The sequence below is a fragment of the Aotus nancymaae genome, unplaced genomic scaffold (assembly GCF_030222135.1).
Source record: "Aotus nancymaae isolate 86718 unplaced genomic scaffold, 86718_ANA_hifiasm-v0.15.2.pri h1tg000099l, whole genome shotgun sequence".
Classification (NCBI taxonomy): Eukaryota; Metazoa; Chordata; class Mammalia; order Primates; family Aotidae; genus Aotus; species Aotus nancymaae.
The window spans coordinates 4501985-4519780 of NW_026988514.1; the positions used below are offsets into that span (position 1 = coordinate 4501985).

The window sequence follows — 17796 nt, forward strand, 5'->3', positions numbered from 1 at the left end:
TTGAGTCCTTAATCTCTATTATGAGTAAATAGTGTTCTTTTCAAATGATTGGTGTGACTCCTGCAGGCTCTGCCTACAACTGTCTGCTGGCAACTGATACTCTGTCCAGGCCCCACACAGGAATACTTACAGTGGAGTGTACTAAGAGAGGGTGTCTCTTAGTCTTGAGCCACAGAAGTGAAATTGATATTTTAGTTCAGATAGGAAGGATGGAGAGGAGTTGGTCTAAACAAGAGTGGGGGCCCAAGTTAGGCAAGCAGAAGGAAGAGCCCAGGGCAGCTCCCAGATGGGTCCAGCTCCCTAGGTGGGGTGCCACGTCAGCAGGGTGGGTATAGGGAGAGGTGAGGATGGCAAAGCAGGCAGGAAAGGCTGGAGGGCCCCATGGGTTAGGCAAGGAGTTCAGACAGTTGAGGAATGATGGAAAACCAATGGGGGCAGTTTTGCTTTGGGATATAGCAATGACTATTGGTACCCAGCCCTGCTATTTACTAGGTGAGGGACCAAAGACAAGATACGTCCTCTGAGCCAACTTCCTCATCTGCAAAATGAGAATGATAATTGTACCCTCTTTGGTGGTGAAGGCTCAGTGCAGTGATGTATGTAAAGGGCTCTGCATGTCCTCTGGACCTAGCAAATGTTAGCTATATATAAATAAATGCAGGCTCTGGATATGGCCCCCAAAGTAAGGAAAGACTGGTCCTCAAGTGCCCTTGCTGGAAAAAGTTGGGTGATCCCTTTGGAACCTGGTAAAATACTAGTAAGAGTAATCATTAATGTCATAACCACATTCACAGACCCAGCTTAGAGTCAGGTCTCCTGGTTTCCTAATGGGTTGATTCACCATGTTTTGAGTCACATGGCCTGTCGTATCAGACCTGAGGCCACTGACTGACTTCACCAGTGTGTTCTGCTCTCCCATTACCTTCTCTCCCAAGCCCTTCTCCCTAGAGGCTAGGAAGGGATCTTGCAGGTGATGTAAGAACAGTGGAAGGGAGACAGAGTGCTCGGTCAGCATCAACTGTGTCTCTTCAGGAGGTCAGAGATTGGTTTTTAATGATAATAATTTCTTTTGACTTGATAAGACAGTGTAGTGTGGCAGAGGATAAAGATGGCATTTTATTGGGGTGAAGAATGGACTTTTCAATGAATGGTGCTAGGATGATTATCCAGTCGTCTGAGATAAACTTACATCTTACCACTTACACTATTTGAACATTATAAAAATAATTTACAGAGTATTAAGGGGAAACAAAGAGCAAAACACATATAACACTAAGTGTTAGGGGTTGAATTGTATCCCTCCCCCCAATAAATGTATATGTTGAAGTCCTAGCCCCTAGTACCCAGAATGTGACCTTATTTGGAAATAGGATCTTTGCAGATGTAATCAAGTTAAGGCAAGATCATTACAGTGGGCTCTACTCCAATATAACTGGTATTCTTCTAAGAAGAGGAAATGTCATACGAAGACTGAGATGCGCAGAAAAATGCCATGTGATGACCGGCAGAGATTGGAGTGATACAGCTGCAATCTAGGAATGCTAAGGATGCTAGTGAACACAAGGAGCTGAGAAGATTCAAGGAAGAATTCTACTCAGAGTCTCAGAAGGGACCAGCCCTTCTGACACATTGATTGTGGACTCCTTACCTCCAGAACTGTAAGAAAAGTAATTTCTGTTGTTGAAGTGTGTTGTACTTTGTTGCAGTAGCCCTAGGAAATGAATACAACCACGATTCAATTTGGGAACATTTCATCACCCCTAAAAGAAACTACAGGCACATCAGCAGTCACTCTCCCATTTCTCCCATGCCCCACCACCTCCACTCCTTCTCTCCCTCTGGCCACTGGCACCCATTCATATAATTACTGTGTCTATGGATTGCATTTTCTGGACACTTTATATAAAGACATGTCATACAATGTGTGACATTTTGTGACTGTCTTCTTTCACTTAACATGTTTTCCAAGTTCATCCATATTGTGGCATGTATCAGTATTTCATTCCTTTTATTGACAAATGTTATTCCATCGTTTGGGTATGCCACATTTTGTTTATTCATTTGCTAGTTATGGACATTTGTGTTGTGTCAGTGTTTTTGCTCTTATGAATAATGCTGATATGAACAAATTTTTATGTACAAGTTTTTGTGTGGATGTATATTTCATTTCTCTTTGGTACATATCTAGGACTGGAATCACTGTGTGATATGGTAACTCTATGGTTAACATTTTGAGAAATTGTCAAACGGTTTTCCAAAGTAGCTGCACTATTTTGCTATCCCACTAACAATGAATAAGGGTTCCAATTTCTCCACATTCTGATGGCTTCTCATCTAATTCAAAATAAGAACCAATCCATTCAGTGGACTAAATGGACCAACATGATCTGGCCTTTTCCTGTTATTAGGGTCTTAACCACATGGACTTTTTTGCTGATTCTCAAATAAACCAAACGCATTCCAGGTGGGAGCTTTGCATTTGTTGTTTTATCTGACTAAAACAGATTTCTCCCACAAATACTCCTGTGCCTCACTTCCTTCAGTCCTTTGCTCAGATAATTTATTATCAAAGAGGCCATTCCTTACAGCTATGTATTAACAGTCCTCTCCCACTTCTTTATGTTTTTGCTTTTGTTTAATCTCTGTCTTCCTGTACTCCACTGGAATGTAATGTCTTTGAGGAGATGGACATTATTTATTTTGTTCATTGTATAAAAGAAAAGTTAATCTGACACTTGTTGAAAATGGCAAGGAAGACTTTATTCAAGACTACTGCCATAGGAGAAAGAGATTGAACTGTACTCTGACTACAACAGGGACAAATAGGGATTTATACCAACAGGCAGGGCGAGAGAGTAGATGAAAAATTACCAAGAAGCACTTGGCTAGGTATCTGGGGTGGAGGAAGAGGAGCTTAATTGGATATTAAAGGTGGGGTGATTCTTGATAAAGTGGCTTTGTAGGATTCTTGGTTGAAACTCAGCTCATCAGGCATAGTTGAAAGGAGGATGCGAAGGAGCCTGACTCCACTTTAGGAGGGATGCTTGTCAGCTGTTCTATCCTCAGCATCCAGAAGTGAGTGGCACACAGTGGGGCTTTGGTCAATCATTGGTAAATTGGTAAATGAACGCATCATCCTGAGAATTTTTTTTTAAAGGCCCTAATTGAATGAGAGAGATACATTTTCTTCCCTTAGTTTTCTAATTCCTGGAATTAATAAATAGAAATGTTTATTTTTCCTAGAAAATAATACATTTGTCAAAACAGATTCAACCTACTTTTATTTTTTATGTCAGCAAATGGTGAGGAAATAATGTTTTTAGTGTTCTAGGTGACATACTTTTCTGACATGCTTTTTGTTTGTATGAAATAAAAACAGGATTATTTGGAAATCAACAGCTATCCAAAGTATGTCTCTCATATTTTCTCACATAAAATATGTCTCTCGTATTTTCCTTATGATTTTCTGGTGGCAGGTGTCGATCTAAGCAGCATATTAGATCACTTGGAGGCTTTTAAAAATCCTGATGCCAGGACCAGACTCAGGGCAATTAATTCAGAATCTCTGAAACTGGGACCCTGGCACCTTCACTTATTTTTTCTTTTTGGTATTTATTTTCCGTATAACTTTAAGTATATAAAGGTTTATTTCCACAGACCTTAGGGAAAGGGTAGAAATCACAGGACAATCTCTCTTCTCTCCAAAACATTTCATATTTTGGTGTTTGTCCTACAGGGAAAAAACTGAAATTTACATTAGCAGTGCTGTGCAAATTTATGTAAGATTTAGGTATTACATAAATCAAGACCTAAAATCAGCCTGCGGTGGAGGTTTTAGTCCCCTGTTCAGGTGCTTGGACAGAAGCCACAGCTGATGAGTATGACAGGGTAAAGAAGGCAGTGAAGAAGGTGACAGGCACCTAGCAGGGAAGGAGGATTCAGAAATGCCAGACTCCTTGGAATGGTGTGTTGTTTTTCCTTTTTTTTTCTTTTAAAGTCATCTCTGTAGGAAGGTACTGGGCAGGGATCCCGGAGAAAGAAAGGGTCCAAGACTCCTTTAACTGCCCTGGATGAAGGGCACTGCCACAGCAGCTAGTACCAGAGACTCCCCTATCTCATGGTTGAGGCAGACCCAGGATAGAATAGGGAATTAAAAAAATAGTTATAGAAAACAATTTTGCGTGGAATGCTAGATGGCCAAGCCTCAGCCTTTGGTCCCGTGTAACCCTTGCCTCATTTGTCAACAGTGAAAAATTAGTTTGGTTAGAAGAACCATCTGGAAACACACCAGCTTCTGCTACCTTCATGCTCATTGTTAGAAAAAGATTAACCAGTGTGAACATTCTGATCTGTTAATTCCTGGGACTGTTTTCTTCCCAATGGACTGTTTGTTGGTAGACTAAACCCCCACAGCTCAAAGCTAAAATGCATCATCAGTCCTGGCCGGCAGTCCTGGTCATGGTTGAGCTGATCTGGAAATGCTGCACCTTCTTGCAGATGATCAACTGATCTGCTATCCTACCCTAAATCTTAGCCTGAGGTATATTTCAGTGAAGGCAGATAGCTGTGCTGCTCAGAGAAGCAGTTTTAAGAGCAGAAATGTAGAGGAAATCTAGAAAACCATCTTGATACAGATTATCCCATGATGTGAAGGGAGGGCAGACAACCCATTTCAATTATTCAGCAATTTCTGTCACTGTGGAGACCAACTTCTATCTATTCCATAGTCTTGAACTGCTCAGGAACTGGGAATTCATTAAAGAATTCTGTAGGAATGAGAATGTTCATCTCAGAAGATTTGGCACTGACTATGTCACAATCCAGGGAATTCTTGCTCAGGTAAGCATGGCAGCCATCTGTTTTGTTGATGGAAATGTTTGGCACTTTACCCATTACCTGAACTTTGACATCCCTACTGTTGATTATCTCTACAATGCCCACCATGTCATTAAATACCAGACCATATTTCTTACAGTTATCTTCTGTAATGGAGTTAATTTTGCCCTTGATTTGCAATGTCGTGTTGACACACTTGTGTATGTAAGCCATCTGTTTTAGCTCTGTGTCATCAATCACCAGGTTGGAAACATTTTCCTGATTTTCCACTCTCCACTTCTTGCCCTCCAGTTCAAGTACAGCTGGCTCCTTTATGGCTGATTTGGGGTTTAGGTACAGAGAATGGTTTGGGGCCACTGTGTACCGGACCACTCTGAGCCTTCAGAGCAGGGTTCTTGCGAGTCTTCATGTCATCAGATACATGTTTCAGGGCATTTGTGATGCTCTCCCCCGAATTAATCTGCACAAACAGTGCTGAGAGGGAAACAGACTCATCTGAGCCTGAACTGGTAGAGACTGGGGGAGGCCGGGGGCCTGATCCAGCCGAGGGTCCAGATAGTAGTCCCCTCAGTTCTTTTGCTACAGGTCCCATTTTGCTTCAGGCCAGTCTGGTGGTATGGAACTCCCTAATGTAAGCTTGTAAACTTAAATAAGTTTTGACCCAGTCTACGTGATTCTTACCCACATCTTTGTACTCTGATGACTCGGTTTGTATAAAACACGGCGGCATCATTTCTTTCACATAAAGACCAGACTTGGGAGCCATAGCCACCCAGCCCAGGGCCTGGATACTTTTGCTGTCAGCTGACAGGTGATTTAACAACTTGCTCCTCGGTTCTTCTCCTGAAAGGTTATCACTTCTTTGATCTGCTCTGAGATGGGTGCCAACAAATCGGAAATTACCTGCTGGCTGTTGACACTGAGAAGCTGTAGCCAAGAGAGCTCGCTCCAACTTCAAACCCCTGTGGACCATCTCCGCATGTTTCTGCATGTCTCCCCAAGTCTCTTTACTGATCTTCAAGTATTCTGCCATAGGACCGGCAAGCAGCGAGTCAAATGCCTGCACAGATGGAGCTGCTCCTGCTTCTGAAGGACTATCTCCATACCCATGGTGCATATCAGAGGTATGGGATACTGCTTCCAGGTGGCCCACTGCCTTCTCCAATCTTTTTACCAGATTTTGCTTGTCAGCCACCACCTCCGGACTGCGATCAGTCGCCCTCCACTTCCCGCACATTCACTTTTCAAAGATTCGCAGGTGATGCCAACCTGCTCTGAGGATGGAGCACCTAAGACCCCTGAGCGGCCCAGACTACGTTTCCCAGAGGCCTCCGCGGCCGCAACCACTTCCACTTCCGGTCCTGCCCACCTCCGCATGGGGCGAGCGCTGCATCAGCCCCTGGCAGGTTGCTACCTTTGGGACCGTGTGGCGTGGTCGCTGTCTCTTTGGGCGTGCAGCTCCGCAGCCTTGCCGGCTCGATTCGGTTTGTGATCGGCCACCTCAAGCTGGGTCCCTGAAGCCTCGGGTCCCTGGAGGGTGCTCCCCGCCTTTCCCGGGGGCGGGTCGAGGGGCGAGCCGGGGTGGGAGGGGACGGCAGCGGTGGGCAGGGCCGACCCGCAGTGGCTGCGCTAAGTAGAGCGACTACCCGAAGCTGGTGCATCACAGAGCGCGCGAGGCTTGCGCCCGGGCCGACAGATTGGGACTCTGACAAGGCCGTCCCCCCGTGCTGCCAAAGGTGCATGGCGTGGAGTTGGCTGCAGTGCATGTCGTGGAGTTGGCTGCAGTCCATGCCGGATCCCAGCAGCCGTTCCCTTTCCTTTCTTCCCGATCGTACCCACCTGGACCTGTCTGTCCACCTGTGGAGGGAGCGGGCAGGTGGGGGCCTGGTCCAGAGGGCAGGTTCTAGCTAGGATAGGGCACGGAGAGACTTCCTCATATTTCCTCTCTTCTTTCCCAGATTGGCTTACGAAGGATTCTCTGCCCTTGCCTGGGAGAACAGTTCAGGAGACAGATGGCCCCAAGAGCCCAGATCCAGGCAAGTTTGGTTTTTCCATTTCTTGAGAAACCACCCGTTTCAGCGAGGTGGGGTTTATGCTTCTTGCCCGGACGATGCCCTGCCCTGTGTGTGGATCAAGCTATCCGAAGTGATCCTGGATGGGTCCCACTATTCTTCATTTCTGTCCTCTCTACCATTACATAGTCATTCACCCAGAATATTATTGCTGCCCATGTTTTCTAAAGTGCTAGAAACAGAACAGTACTTTGCGAACTGGCAGACGAAAAACATACACATTAGCGTATAAAGACATAGGCTATAAAGATAAGGGTGATGGCAGCATGCTCTTGACCTTTAGTGTGGGGTGGGGTGGGAGGAGTGGAGTAGTGGGTACCTTCGTTCTTCCTGAAGAATAAATGAGATTTGCATAATCCCTGAGGATACTAGGGGAAAGTGCTGCCTGAATGAGGTCATTAGGGCGGAAACATGAACAAACTGGCCTGAGAATGTTGGAAACATTCATTGTCTAGAATCCCAGACTGGAGTTTGCCTTTATCCTGGAGAAAACAAGGTTTTGAAAGATTTCAAGAAGCTGATTAAATAGCTAGTATTTTGAAAGGAAGTGATAAACATTTGAATATTATACAAGTAAAGAAAATTTTAAAAATTAAAGATCACCCACATTTCTGCTGCTGTAACAAGTCAAGTAATTTCATTTGAAATACCTTTTGCATTTTTTGTAAGGCTTACCCATTTTTTCCTTTTAATATTTCATGGCCATTCCAATTTGTTCTAGTTTCATTACCACTTTTTATAGCTTCCTTTTATACTGTACCTTCAACCAGCCCTGGGACCTTGAGCAAATTCTTCCAACTCTCTGAACCTTTGTGTCTTTAGCTACAAGATAGATTTTACTTCATATAGTTATGGCAGAAATTTAGAGAGATGATATGTATCTCAGGGTTTAGCACTGTGCCTCATACACAGTAAGTTGTTACTGTTATGAAAAGCAATTTTTTTTCTTTTCAAAAAAGATTCTGCCCCAGAGTCAGATCATACTCCCTGTAAATTCTCAGATAAAGCTGATCACTTTCCATGTCTTTTCAGAGTTTCTATTTATTTGTTGATTGAACAAAGCCTGAACACTTCTGTGTGTCAGGCAGTGTTTTTGACTAGGAGGCAGCAGTGACCCACGCTGTCCCCCTTGGAGCTCACATTAGAGAGGGTGCTGATAGTCAGTACAAACCTCTCCTGTCAGGTGGTGAGAAATCCTGTGAAGAAAAATGAAGTGGGTTTTGCGACAGAGTGGCAGAGGATGGGGTGGAGAAAGAGAAAACCTTTTTGATGAGGTGACATGAAGGGTGGGGTGAGCAGAGGCCAGGCCCTGAGGAAGGAGTAGGACAGGCATGGTCACACCTTCCCTCAGCCCTCAGCTTTTACTTGTTGGTTCCCATGAGCACCGTTAGAACTGTCAGAAGCTGGCCTTGACCACCTTGCTTCCTTTTCCTGGCAAGCCTCCCTCAAGGGTTCCTGGATGAGCAGAATTGGGTTTGGTTTTGCAGGAACTGCTGACATTTGGGGATGTGGCCGTGGCCTTTACCCGAATTGAGTGGAGACACCTGGATGCTGCTCAGCGGGCCCTGTACAGGGATGTGATGCTGGAGAACTATGGGAATCTGGTGTCTGTGGGTGAGGATGGCTTTCTCCTTGACTCAGGATTGACCTGCTGGGCAACTTTGTGTTTTCACAGGGTAAATGGTTTGGGGTATTGAAAAGTCTTAAATGCTGTGTTTGTTTTGTTTTTCTTAAGAATGGGCTTAGAGGCTGGAGTTTATGCTCCTTCCACCCCTCAAGAAAGATCAGAGCCATACAGAGTTAAGATGGGCAGCTTTGTCGTGCCAACTAGCACAGTTCTGGAATGCTTCTGTGTCATGATTCATCTGCCTCCTAAAATAGGAGTTTCTTGTCCTCTAGGAGGACTTGGTTTTCTAATTGACTTTGCCCCCTCTGTTTGCTTTACTCCATGAGTTGGACATTCTGGGTGCCACCCTCTAGGCCTCCCTGATCTGTCCATGCTTCTTGCAGATGCTCATTGACACTGAGGTCTGGGGTGACTGCTTGTGCTTGTAACCACTGTCACATTCCTTTTCATTAATTTTCTTTCTTCCTCTAAGATCCTTTTTCTTTATAAACAGGGCTTCTCTCTTCCAAACCAAAACTAATCACCCAGTTGGAGCAAGGGGCAGAGCCGTGGATGGAGGTGCGAGAGGTTCCATCAGGCACGTGTGCAGGTGAGTGGGTGGGAACCATCCCAGCAGCAGCTGAGCACATGGAGCAGTGCAGGGGCTCCTGCTTGGAAAGCTCATCTTTGAGTGTCCTGTCGGTGCAGAAGGGCTGGGACCCTGACTCTGTTTCCTCTTTTTGAGGTCATCCTCCTGTCAAGTGGCTGGCCGCTTTTGTCCTCAGTCTTTGCGCATTTGGGAGCACTGCTCCCTTCCTGAGGGCATCAGGCCCTTCCATGCCATTTCCCAGACCCCTGAAATCCTCAGGCTCTTTATGTGATTTTTCTCTCTGTCTTTCCACGCATTGATTAGGCTGTCTTTTGTTTCTTTCTACTTCTGGTCCATTTTCTTTCTTTTATATTTTTTGAGACAGAGTCTTGCCTTGTCACCCATGCTGGAATGCAGGCATAGCTAATTGCAACCTCAAACTCTGGACTCAAGCCATCCTCCCACTTCAGGCTCTTGAGTAGGAGTAGCTGGGACTACAGGCAGGCACCACCATGCTTGGCTAATTTTTAAATTTTTATTTTATGTAGAGACGGAGTTCGCTATATTAGTCATGGCTCGTCTTGAACTCTTGGCCTTAAGCGATCCTTCCACCTTGGCCTCTCAAAGTGCTGGGATTACAGATGTGAGCTGTCATGCCTGGCCCCTGTTCATTTTCCATTCCTTACCCACTCTCTCATGTAAGGTAGCTGGCTGACTATATACCACTTCCTAGTGTCAGTGTGTCAGTGGCAGATTCCAAACATCAGCATGGTTTTCTAGCTCTCAGGTAATTTTTGGCAAACACATTGATGGGGAAGCATTTTCTTCCCTTTTCTTATGGATCTTCTTTTATTTCTCTTTTCTCCTATCCTTTGCTCTTGGCTCTCATTTTTTTCTGTGTATACTTTGTATATGTTTCTGTATGTCACTTTCTCTGTGCCATAGTTTATTTCTAAATCTCTAAGCCTGAATGTTTCTCTCACCTAAAATATTTATCCTGCCAGTATTTGTTCTTCTAAAACTCTAATTGTCATTTTGTCTCTATCATCTTCAGGAGAATGTTTATAACTGTATTTCATGTAAAATACCAGTAATGCATAGTCTTGATTAACCTAGGTTTTTGCCGGTTGTGGGTGGGATGCTTTTGAAGTAATTCCTCTTATTGTTACTATGTTTAACATTTTCCCCCTAAATTCTTGTGTGGATTCTTTATATAGTAACAAAAATCACTCAGTCTTCTATTCTTTGTTCTGTTTTAATTTTGGTTGTGACTTGAAATAGAATGTTTAAAACAGCTGTAATGAAAACAAGCAATGTTTCCCCTAGTATTTCTTTCATCTACTTAGAGGTCTAGTAAATCTTTCTACAAAGACTTCACAGCCATTCAGTATTTTATGTTTTTTTTTTTCTGTGTATGTATTTCCCTTTCTTTTAGTTGTTAGACATGCTTATGGTACCATATTCAAATGTTTCAAATGGTGTGCAGTCTCCTTCATATACCTTTCTTATCACTCAGTTCTCCTCCCTGGAGGCATCCCTGTGTCAGTTTCTTGTGGAGATTTGCAGATGTGATATATACTTTGTGAGAGTATCCAGGCATTCTTTAAGCACATGGTAGCATACTCTTTTGCCTCTTACTTTGGCATTTATATCTTAGAAATTATTTCACATAGCTATATTGTTTAGAGTTTCTCTCTCTCTCTCTCTCTCTCTTTCTTTCTTTTGGAGACAGAATCTTACTCTGTTTTCTTGTCTGAAGCACAGTGGTGTGATCATGGCTCACTACAGCCTTGACCTCCTGGACTCACGTGATCCTCCTGCCTCAGCCTCCTGAGTAGCTGGGGCCAGAGGAACATGCCACCACACCAGGCCAATTTTTTTATTTTTAATTTTATTTATTCTTAAATTTTTTTTTTTGTAGAGATGAGATCTCGCTATTTTGCCCAGGCTGGTCTGAAACGTGTGGCCTCAAGCGATCCTCCTGCCTCAGCTTTCCAAAGTACTGGGATTACAGGCGTGAGCCACCACACCAGCCTATCTTTCTTTTTAATGCCTGCATAGTGTTCCACTTTATGGATGTTCTATCATTTATATAATCAGTTGTCTTTAGTGGACATAAAGACTCTGAACAGTGTTGCAGTGATTATCTTCATACACATCAATTCTCTAGTGTACAAGTAAATCTATATAATAAACTCCTATAAGAATTGTTAAAGGTTAAGTATATTTTCAAATTTGGTGGATATTTCCACTATTCATAGAGATAATACATGTTTACACGCCTAATGACAATGTATGAGTGCCACTCTTATCATAGCTAGCCAACAGTGTCTTATATGTTTTGATACTTGCCAATCTGAGAGGGGAAAGTATTTTACTGTGATTTTAATTTGTCTTTCTCTTATCAGGAGTGTAATTTAGCATGCTTCACCATTTTCAGCAACCCTTGTATTTCTTTTTCTGAGAACTGCCTGTTCCTGTCCTTTGCCCATTTTACTATTAGATTGTTGATCTTTTTATTGTCAATGTGAAGGATTCTTTATACATTCAAGAAATTAGTTGTATGTCATATCACAGATTTTTTTTAAAAGTTTGTTTTATATCAACTTCTTATTAACAAAGGTAATGATGGACATGCTTGTCTTTGCATCTTTGCATTGTGTCTGGGCTTCTCAGTTGAGCTGGCTGTCGACTTGGGATACCTATACATTGTTATGTAAAGGAAGTATTTCATTCACATCTTTTGTTAAGAAATTTTAGTTTTTAAATCAAGCATGGTTGCTGAATTTTATTAAATGCCTTTTCAAGATATATGGAAATATTTGTCTTTTCCTTTTGATCTGTTTCTGTGGTAGATTTTATTCACAGTTATCTTGGCCATGACACATTACATCATTCTCTGAATATGACAGTGGATGATTCTGTTTGCTAATCTTTTATTTACATTTTTGCACTGGCACTTAACTGTATTTACATTTTCTTTTTCATCTGCCCATTTTCATTGGGCTTTGATTTAATTTTGTAATACTTTCATAAAACACTTTTGGTCTTTCGTATTTTTATCCTTTAGTCTAGTTTAACTCACATGATAGCTGTTCCCTAAAGGTTTGGGTCCTTTGACTTGTTTTTACTTATTTATTGTGATGGAGAACAAAGGGGAGGAATTGGTGTACTTTTCTGACAGGGTTGTCAGTAGTGACTTGTCCAAGTAGATTTTCTCTCTCTATGAAACAGTTTTAGTAATTTACAGCTTCCTAAAAAGTATCCAGTAATTCAAGGTTACAAGTTATTTGTGTTGAGCAAAGTAGCTTTTTATGATTCTTTTTATAATATCCTCCACATCTTTGATTACTTTTCCCTGATTTCTTACTATGTCTTTTTCATATTTCCTATATTTTCATATTTCCCCTTTATTAGCTATGTTTTATTTTTTTGAAGAAGAGCATTTGGATGTATTTGTTAGTGTTACTGTTTTCTGTATTTTGAATCTTAAGTTCCTTTTCTCTTTTGCTTTCCTTGGGTTTATTTACTTTCGCCTAAACATTTTAATTATTCATTCATTGATGTTTCCTCTTTCTTATTTATGTAATATAAATATTTAAAGACTTAAACTTTGTCTGCGTAATGTATTAGTTGTATTCAGTAGGTTATAATATGTAGAGTTTTCATTTTTTTTGGATATTTTGCAATTTGTATTTCAGTTTCTCTGATTGAAGTAGTAAGAGATTTATAAGCTAGACTTCCCTTTTCTTTCTTAAAGCCTTTAAAAAATTTAGTGCATATATAGAAAAGTTGATAAAATATGCATACAGCCTAAATTAGTATTTTTAAAGTTAATACCCATGTAAACAAAAGTTAGGTTAAGAAATAGAACTTTGACAATTCCTGAGTAAATCACATCGTGATTCCTCCCAACTATTACCCATTCTTCTCCCTTCGAACTAACACTATAGCTTATTTTTTCCTGTTTTTAACTTTATATGAATGGAATCGTATAGTGCATATAATTTTTTGCCTGGCATATGCATAACATTTTCTCAGATTCATTCATTTTTATTTATTTCTTTGCTGTGGATCAATGCTTCTGAAAACTCTAGCATGCTTCAGAATGCATGCTGCAGTACAGTTGCGAGGCCCCCTGCAGAGTTCTTTATTCAGCAGGTTCTCAGACATGCTGATGCTGGTGCTGTGGGGCTGGAGCTCATGCTTGGAAAATCATGCTCTAGAGTATTTCATTGTATGATTCTATGGCAGTTTCTCTCTTACATTCAGATGCTTATATGGTATTTTCCAGCTTTTGGCTATTACAAGTGCTGTGAACATTCTTATACATTATTTTTTGGTTTGTATGTGGCTACATTTCTGTTGGGTATGTATTCAGCTTTAGTATATAATGCCAAATAATATTCCAGAGTTTTGTACCCAGTTATAGTTTTGTCATCAGTGTGTGAGAACACTCCTTGTTCCATGTCCTGGCTAGCACTTCCTGTGTCAGTCTTGTGAAGCTGCTCATTCTGTTGGATGTGCAGTGTGCCTCATTGTGGTTTTCATATCCATGTTCCTGATATTTAATGAGGTTAAAGACATTTTAGGGCTGAATGCCTGTAATCCCAGTACTTTGGAGGCTGAGGTGGGCAGATCACCTGAGATCAGGTGTTTGAGACCAGCCTGGCCAACATGGTGAAACCCTGTCTCTACTAAAAATACAAAAAATTAGCTGGGTCTGGTGATGCGTGCCTGTAGTCCCAGCTACTTGTGGGGCTGAGGCAGGAGAATTGCTTGAACCTGGGAGGCGAAGGTTGCAGTGAGCTGAGATCGCACCACTGCACTCCAGCCTGGGCAACAGAGTGAGACTCCGTATTAAAATAAATAAATAAATAAATAACTTTCAGAATGTTTATTGGTCCTTTAGAACATCTTTGATTGGGTAACTATTTGAAGAGCCTGTTACTGATTACATGTATTGTACCATCCCTCTCTTTATGGTTTGTGTTGTCACTGACTGTTAATGGTCTTGATGAATAGCTGTTCTTCCTTTTTATGGGCTCAAGCAATCCTGTCTTAGCTTCCTGAGTAGCTGAGACTACGGATACATGCTACCATGCTCAGCTAATTAAAAAAATTTTTTTTTCTGTAGAGATGGAGACTTGCTATGTTGCCCGGGCTGGTCTGGAACTCCTGGCCTTGAGCCATCCTCCTGCCTCAGCCTCCCAAAGTGCTGGGATTACAGGTGTGAGCCACCATGCCCAGCCCAGTTCTTCCAATTGATCAATCTCTTTATTGTCAGTGCTTTTTGTGTCCTGCTTTATTAAAAATGTTTATTTTAAATTATATATTATTAACAATTATTTATTAACATTTATTATTTTTGTGATCCTAATATTTTTTCTTTTCCCAAGATCATGAAGATATTCTTCCGTGTTAAATTCTAGAAGCTTTATTATTTTTTGTTTATGTTTACATTCACCATCCTCTTAGAATGGATTTTTGTGCATCGTATGAGGTAGGGTTTGTATTTATTTTTTCCTCCTAAAATATGCTAATGCAGAGCCTCCCCTTCCTCACTGCTTCGCAAGGCCACCCTCATCATAGAACAGGTGTCCATATGTGTCTTCACGTTTCCAGCTTTACAATCAGTATCTTGAAATTTTCTCTAGTTGATCATTATACATTAAACACATATCCCATCAAAGGCCATTGGAATAATCTGGGCTGTTTCTGACTGGGTTCACCTTCAACTCGCATTTCCTGACCAGACGTGGTGGCTCACACTTGTAATCCCAGCACTTGGGAGGCTGAGGTGGGTAAATCACCTGAGGTTGAAAATTCGAGACCAACCTGACCAACATGGAGAAACCCCGTCTCTACTAAAAATGCAAAATTAGCTGGGCATAGTAGCACATGCCTGTAATCCCAGCTACTCAGGAGGCTGAGGCAGGAGAATCACTTGAACCCCAGAGGCAGAGGTTGTGGTGAGCTGAGATCGCGCCATTGCACTCCAGCCTGGGCAACAAGAGTGAAACTCCATCTCAGAAAACAACAACAACAACTTGCATTTCCTTGAAAAAAATAAGTCTTATTTCTAATATTTGTTGTATGGAATTTCTCCCCAGACTACTAAGTATAAATACATACGTATGTGTATATATCTTTAGGTATAGATAGATACAACTTATGTTTAAAAGAAAAGTGCATTTAGATAACAGACTTGATTGGTGATTGTTAATTTTACTACAAGTTTGGCTCTATTAGTTTTTAGAATGTTTTTGTCTGAATCATTTTGTTTTCTCTGTCTTGGGTCTGGTGTCTGTACTTTTGTAAAAGGCCAGAGAAGATTCACATAGTTAACCCATTGATCGGTATGTTCTTCTTCTTTTTTTTTTTTTTTTGTGATAGAGTCGTACTCTGTTGCCCAGGCTAGAGTGCAGTGGCACAGTCTTGGCTTACTGCAACTTCTGCCTCCTGGGTTCAAGAGATTCTCCTGCCTCAGCCTCCCAAATAGCTGGGATTACAGGTACGTGCCACCACACCTGGCTAATTTTTGAATTTTTAATAGAGACAGGGTTTCACCATGTTGGCCAGGCTGGTCTTGAACTCCTGACCTCAAGTTATCCACCTGCCTTGGCCTCCCAAAGTGCTGGAATTACAGGCGTAAGCCACCATGCCTGGCCTAGGTATGTTGTTTTATAGATATGTTAAAAGTTTAGGTAATAGTAAAATCTTTTTGGACTGAGACTATTTTGGTTCCTTGAATATTTTTTCTATTTTTTTTTCCTCTGAGCAATTAAATTTTGGTTCATTGTTAAATCATCACTGAGAAATGTTTTTCTCAAGTTCTTGGGGACATCATAATGTTCTCAAATATGCCACCTGCAGAAATTTACCCTAGTAGTAATTACAGCTTGCTTTGTGACTCTGGCCTTTCTCCTCAATTTTGTGTTTATTCTCACTTTGTCTTTTTTATTCTTTGGCTGCTTTCTGTGTTGTCTTCCTAACTTGGGAACTTCTTAGGTGCCCACTGCATTCCTTAAATGCAGTGTTTATAGTATAGATTATTTTCTTTAAAATCATATTTACTTATCCTGCCCTTAGTCTGGCCATCTTTTCTCAGTTAGCAAGAATCACCAGTGGGACACATTAATAACCTTTAGTTATGTAGAATAGGACATTATTCAAGTCCTTGCACAACTCTTACTTTCAGCATTTCAACATAAAGAACATTTGAACTTTTAAAATTTTCTTTCAGTCCCTGATTACTGGTTCGAAACAAAGATGTCAGCCCTAAAGCAAAGCACTTCTGAAGGATCTGTTCTGGGAGAGCGAATGAAAAGTGTCATGATGGAAAAAGGCCAGGACTGGGAGGGCAGAAGCTCCACAGAGAAGAACTATAAATGTGAGGAATGTGGGAAAGTCTTTAAATACAATTCGTCCTTCGTTAGCCACCGGAGAAATCACACCAGCGAGAAACCACATAAGTGTAAAGAATGTGGGATCGCCTTTATGAACAGTTCATCCCTTTTAAATCACAGTAAGGTTCATGCAGGCAAGCAGCCTTACAGATGTGTTGAATGTGGGAAGTTCCTGAAGAAGCACTCAACCTTTATCCACCATCAGAGGATGCATTCTAGGGAGAAACCCCACAAATGCATTGAATGTGGAAAAGCTTTCAGAAAGAACTCAATCCTTTTAAGTCATCAGAGAATTCACACTGGCCAGAAACCCTACAAATGTAATGACTGTGGGAAAGCCTTTGCTCAGAATGCAGCCCTTACTCGTCATGAAAGAATACATAGTGGAGAGAAGCCTTTTAAATGTAATGAATGTGGGAGAGCTTTCAGGGATAACTCAACTGTGTTGGAACATCAGAAAATCCATACTGGTGAGAAGCCATATCAGTGTAATGAATGTGGAAAAGCCTTTAGGAAGAGCTCAACTCTTATTAGTCACCAAAGAATGCATACTGGAGAGAAACCCTATCACTGTAGTAAATGTGGAAAATCTTTCAGATACAGCTCATCCTTTGCTGGTCATCAGAAAACTCATAGTGGAAATAAACCCTATCAGTGTCATGACTGTGGGAAGGCCTTTACAAAGAGCTCAACCCTTACTGGACATCAGAGAATTCATACTGGAGAAAAACCCTATCACTGTAAGAAATGTGGGAAAGCCTTTCGGCACAGCTCAGGCCTTGTTGAACATCAGAGACTCCATACTGGGGAAAAACCTTATAAATGTAATGAATGTGGGAAAGCTTTTCCCCAAAGTTCAGCCCTTAAACAACATAAGAAAATTCATAACAAAGAAAGAGCCATTGAATGTAGTTAGTGTGGCAAATTGTGCAGAGTAGTTTATTCCTTCTGACCATCATGGAGGAGACATTAAATAAATTATGCGTTTAACAGAAATATTCTGTGTACTTCTGAGAGAACATCTCACTTGTGAGGCTATTCATTGTGAGGTTCATACTAGTGAAATATTTGAAGAACCTAAATGTATGTCAGTATGGAAATAGTTATAGAATACTGTGTGGTGACTGAAAAGAATGAGGTGGAGCTGTAAATGCTATACTAAGCCAGGCATGGTGGCACATGCCTGTAGTCCCAGATACTTGGGAGGCTGAGGCAGGAGGATTGCTTGAGCCCAGGAGTTTTGAGTCTGTAATGCACCATGATTGTGCCTGTGAATAGCCACTG

At 41.5% G+C, this 17796-nt stretch overlaps 1 protein-coding gene and 1 pseudogene across 2 annotated transcripts; one reads left to right on the forward strand and one right to left on the reverse strand.

Moving 5' to 3' along the window:
- Window positions 1–4676: 4676 nt before the first annotated feature.
- LOC110568589 (adenylyl cyclase-associated protein 1-like) lies at window positions 4677–6626 on the reverse strand (annotated as a pseudogene).
- Window positions 6213–17507, forward strand: ZNF485 (zinc finger protein 485). 2 transcript variants are annotated; one of them, XM_012475584.2, is made up of 5 exons: window positions 6213–6320; window positions 6795–6872; window positions 8396–8522; window positions 9029–9124; window positions 16350–17507. In XM_012475584.2, exons 2-5 carry the CDS (start codon window positions 6849–6851, stop codon window positions 17426–17428), a joined length of 1326 nt encoding a protein of 441 aa, XP_012331007.2. In that variant the 5' UTR covers window positions 6213–6320; window positions 6795–6848; the 3' UTR covers window positions 17429–17507. The 2 variants fall into 2 exon arrangements, with proteins under 2 accessions (XP_012331007.2, XP_064226181.1); XM_064370111.1 differs by lacking the exons at window positions 6213–6320; window positions 6795–6872 and having other exon boundaries at window positions 8512–8584.
- The last annotated feature ends 289 nt before the right edge of the window (window positions 17508–17796 follow it).